General features: G+C 59.1%; 1 protein-coding gene across 1 annotated transcript; it reads right to left on the bottom strand.

Annotated features, from left to right (window-relative positions):
• Positions 1-2,218: 2,218 nt before the first annotated feature.
• Positions 2,219-3,824, bottom strand: Dio3 (iodothyronine deiodinase 3). Its single transcript, XM_021179378.2, has one exon. It carries the CDS (start codon positions 3,517-3,519, stop codon positions 3,010-3,012), a length of 510 nt encoding a protein of 169 aa, XP_021035037.1. The 5' UTR covers positions 3,520-3,824; the 3' UTR covers positions 2,219-3,009.
• Between the last annotated feature and the right edge of the window lie 338 nt (positions 3,825-4,162).

The raw sequence follows: 4,162 nt of genomic DNA, 5'->3' as shown, positions 1-4,162 counted from the left end.
AGGAGGAAGGAGAAAGGAGGGAGGAAGGAGGGAGGAAGGAGGAAGGAGGAAGGAGGAAGGAGGAAGGGTATTGAAACTCTTTGGAGGTAGAGTTGGGCTTGAGAGGAGGGAAGGAGCCTCTGGGGTGCTCGGTGCAGATCTCTCCCAGCTGTGGCTTGGACGCCTAGGAAAGCCCAGTGACCTGAGAAGGGGTTACTCTTTGCGCCCTAGGAGACCCTCAAGTGGCCAGTGGGGACCCGGATTAGCCGCCCCGAGCCTTTGCAAGGCAACTGTGTTCTTAGGGCGGGTCCTGCCCAGCTCCAGGCAGCGGCCTTGCTGCTTCTCTGTGTTTATTCTTCCTGAGGTTTCGGGATGAGAAGTGCGCGCGGGGGGTGGGGTGGGGACGCAGAAATACCATCTGTGCTGATTTTTTCCCTTAAAAGTTATTTTTCAATTGAAATATTTTCAAAGCAAAAAAAAAAAAAATCACCAATGTTAGGGTGTGAGTTCCAAGGGTTTTTCAAGGAGGAGCGGGGCGGGGTGGTGGGCGGAAGGGGAGGTGCCCGTGGAGTCGGGGGACGACCTGGCTGGGCAGGGACCTGTCTTCCATCTATCCCGTCCCGTCCCTACTTTTCCACGAGCACTATGTCCCAAGATGCGTGCCTCACATCCTTCAGCCTGCCCCTCATCCTCCCACCCCCCACCTAGTCTGAAGGCCCTGGGCTAGCTGTTCTTTCATGCCCAGCCTCAACTCTGGCCTTAGGCCCCCTTCTCTGTTCATCTTACTTTTTCTGCTAAAATGTCACCAGCAAAGCGAGGTGCGGGGCGCGCTGATCTCTCGTGTTCTGGGAGCTTCCTTCAACTCACTGCCAGAGCTGTATGTATGGGAAAAGATCTAGGGTGAGCTTAGCGCGCGCGCGAGCGCCTGGCCATGGCTACACAGGGATGGGTGCCAGCTGCCCCGCGACCTCCCTCCCCACCTTCTTCCACCCCCATCTTTCTCATATTCCTTCTCTCCTCTGCTTTCCACCCCATAGCATGGTGAGGGGTGGGCGGCAGTGAGGTTTGGCCGAGGCTTGGTAAGCAGGTGTCTTGGGCACGAGAACACCCCAAGCACCCCGCACCCAGATGTGGGAGTTGTGCCTGAGTAATGGAGACACTGGCCCTATGCGCCTTTCTGGTCGTACATCCCAGCAACCTGGAGGAATGGTGGTAGACAATTCCACAGGTGCGACACTGCTAAGGAGGGCTGGGCCAGGGGTGCAATGGCAACCCAGGGCGGGAGCTTGGAGGTCCAGTCTCGCCTTACACAGCACCCTTCTCCCCATACCACCCAAAGCTGGGAAAAGTTAGACAGCGCTGAAATTGTCTTACTGCGCTCGCGCACCACAGCAAATGAGCACTCCATTGCCTCACCAATCTCCTTATGGGTCTCTCATGAGTCTTCTTCTGGCCTGAAGTTCTCTGCGCAGGTGTGACACGTGTAAGTGCATTTGCTACCCCAGGGAAACTCCTTTCCTCCTCCGCCCATCTCCAGCTCCCCCCACCCCCTGCAGGTCCTGGGTTCTTTCCCCGTCCCCACTTTCCCCTAGAGTCAGGATGCCAGGGAGAAATTTGTGTTTAGTTCTTTTTGGTTTTCCAAAGACACGAGAAAATAAACGGACCAAAGGCAATCAGAGCAACTTCCTTCAAGTCTTTATTATTGTAGCTTAAAAGTTTATACACAAGGAATGTTTCCAACACAACATTCACTGACTGGTCTTCACCCCGCCCCACAACCCGCTCTTTCTGCCTAGAACTCCCAAGTTCTTCCCCTTCTCCTTGTCTTAGAACTAATCCCTTCTCCAAGGAGTTCTTGCACCCCTCCTGGGGACCTGCAAACCTTGCAGATTGATTCCCCAAGCCACTTCCTTTGGTCCGGAAGCCCATCCCTTACCATGTCCCTCTTCCACCCCTTTTTCGACGGTTCCCTGTGGAACCCAGAGCATTCTCCCCCTCTTACTTTAGGCGCTGTTTCGAGCCCCTCTGCAAGTCAGAGCCGACCCGTGGTCAAGCCCAGTTAGAGGCGGTTCATCATCAGCAGCCAGGGCTCCAGCGCACCCAAAGCTAGGCGGGGAAATTACCCTGCCCACCCTTTCCCTATCTCGAGCCCCTCCCCCAACCCAGGGATAAGAAATAAACACAAAAGCAGCAGGACTCCCTGCGCTCGACAGGTGGGTGCCAGGCAACTAGCTAGAGCCTGAGGCACTGCTGGAACCCAGCTGCGCTCAGGGCGCGAGGGCGTGGCCAACAAGTCCGAGCTGTGAGATGCTGGGGACTTTCGCGCTTTGCTGGAGCAGCGCTGGAGACCAGGTGTCAGAAAGTCCAGCAGGTAAACTCCAGCAGGGACAAAGCTGTCAGTTTGAGCCACAGCAATGCTCCTGAGAGCAAGACAAAAAAAGCTACAAAAGGGAGTCACTATAGCAGAGTCTCAAGTTAGCCAGACTCAGCCTGAGTTCTGTGGCTGTGCTCATCTGTGTCATGGGGATCCCCCACAACCTTTGACTTCCTTTGGAGCATTTGCACGTGGGCTTCGAAGGCCCAGGAGACCCGGCCCACCAATTCAGTCACTTGTCCCTTGGTTATTTAGAATCGATGTGGCCTAGTACCATGCAACTGTTCATCATAGCGTTCCAACCAAGTGCGCAACTCAGACACCTGGTAACCGTCGGGGCCACGGCCTCCCTGGTACATTATGGTGCCGCTCTGGATGACGTAGAGGCGCTCAAAATAGGCACCATATGCGGAACTGCTGGAGTTGGCCATAGTGTCCAGGACCAGAGCACAGCCAGGTGCACCTTGTTGTAGTACTCTCGCTGCGCTGACACGGTCCTCCAGGCTGCGGTGCTGGGGGATGACATAGGGTGAATCTGTGGTGACCCAGCCGTCGGATGGGTGGGCTTCCTCGATGTAGATGATAAGGAAGTCAACGTCGCGCTGGTACTTGGTGACCAGGCGCTGGAAGGCGCTCATCCGCGCCATGAACGGTGGTCAGGTACAGCTGCCAAAATTGAGCACTAATGGGCGGGTCCCTTGTGCGTAGTCGAGGATGCGCTGGCTCTGGAAGCCATCAGGTCGGACAACCTCCGAGTTGGGCGCTGGGCCACCCTCATGGGCTTGCTTGAAGAAATCCAATTTCTGGCCATGCCACACGGCTTTGAGAGAGGCCAGGGTGCACAGACGGTTGTCATCTGATACACATATGGGCGGGTCGTCAGGGGGCATCTCCTCGCCTTCACTGTTGAGCTCTACTTCGGGCTCAGGGTGGTCAGGATGGCGACGGCGCAGGAAATGCTTGCGGATGCACAAGAAATCTAAAAGCCAGAGCATGAAGGCCGTGCCTAGGAAGCGCGGGAACAGCACGAGGCACGAGGCGGTCTGGGCGCAGAGCCTCAGCGAGTGTAGCAGCAGAGAGCGGAGCATGGTGGCCGCGGGCCCCGAAGCCCCCGGGGGCCCTTCACCTTCTCCGACCACCAACCTCGAGGCGGCCTGGCGAGGCATCTGGTCCTCGGTGCTCTGGGAGCTCAATTTATAGTCAAAGCTTGAATTGGCGGGAGACTCCACCTCCGACCGGGGCCCGCCCCCTTGCAACTTGAGCCCGGAGGGATCACCCAGAGGCGCGGCCAATGCCCCAGAAATCTTGGGTCGAGGGCGGGCGCAGGCTGGTTGAGGGTGGAGCGGTGCGTCCCGGGGCTGGCAGGGGCGGGCCTGAGTCCCGCAACCCGCTCTCAGGGGCGGGGGACCCCGAAGCCGCTGTGTCCAGGGACTAGGAGCCCGATCTCAGAGCCAGACAGTCAGTGGTGGCAATGGTGTAACCCGCGCAAGCGCCTCGCACCTCCTAGGTCCCAGCGGGCGGGTCCCAGCCCGCGCCCTCTTCGCCGCGCACCTGAGCTGAGTTCCCCGGCGGCCGCAGCGCCGCGCCGGAGCTCCGGTTCGCTTCCCGCGCGCCGCCGCCAACGCCGCCCACGCTGCTGCTGCTCGTGCGGGGTCGCTGCCCAGGTACCGCTGGAGTCCAGGTCTGCGGCCGCCGCTCGGCCGGTCCCCGGCTGCAGCCCCGCGGGGGACGCGGGCCCGCCAGGAGGCAACTTTGGGTTCCCGCCGCCTTCCCCTCTCGCCCGCGGGCGCCGCTCGACTGCCGCAGCCC

Source organism: Mus caroli, chromosome 12 (genome assembly GCF_900094665.2).
Source record: "Mus caroli chromosome 12, CAROLI_EIJ_v1.1, whole genome shotgun sequence".
NCBI classification, from domain to species: Eukaryota; Metazoa; Chordata; class Mammalia; order Rodentia; family Muridae; genus Mus; species Mus caroli.
This window is presented reverse-complemented; position numbering and strand designations above follow the sequence as displayed.

Coding starts and splice junctions, on each gene's coding strand:
- Dio3 (XM_021179378.2), bottom strand. CDS start 3,519: ATGCCTCGCCAGGCCGCCTCGAGGTTGGTGGTCGGAGAAGGTGAAGGG.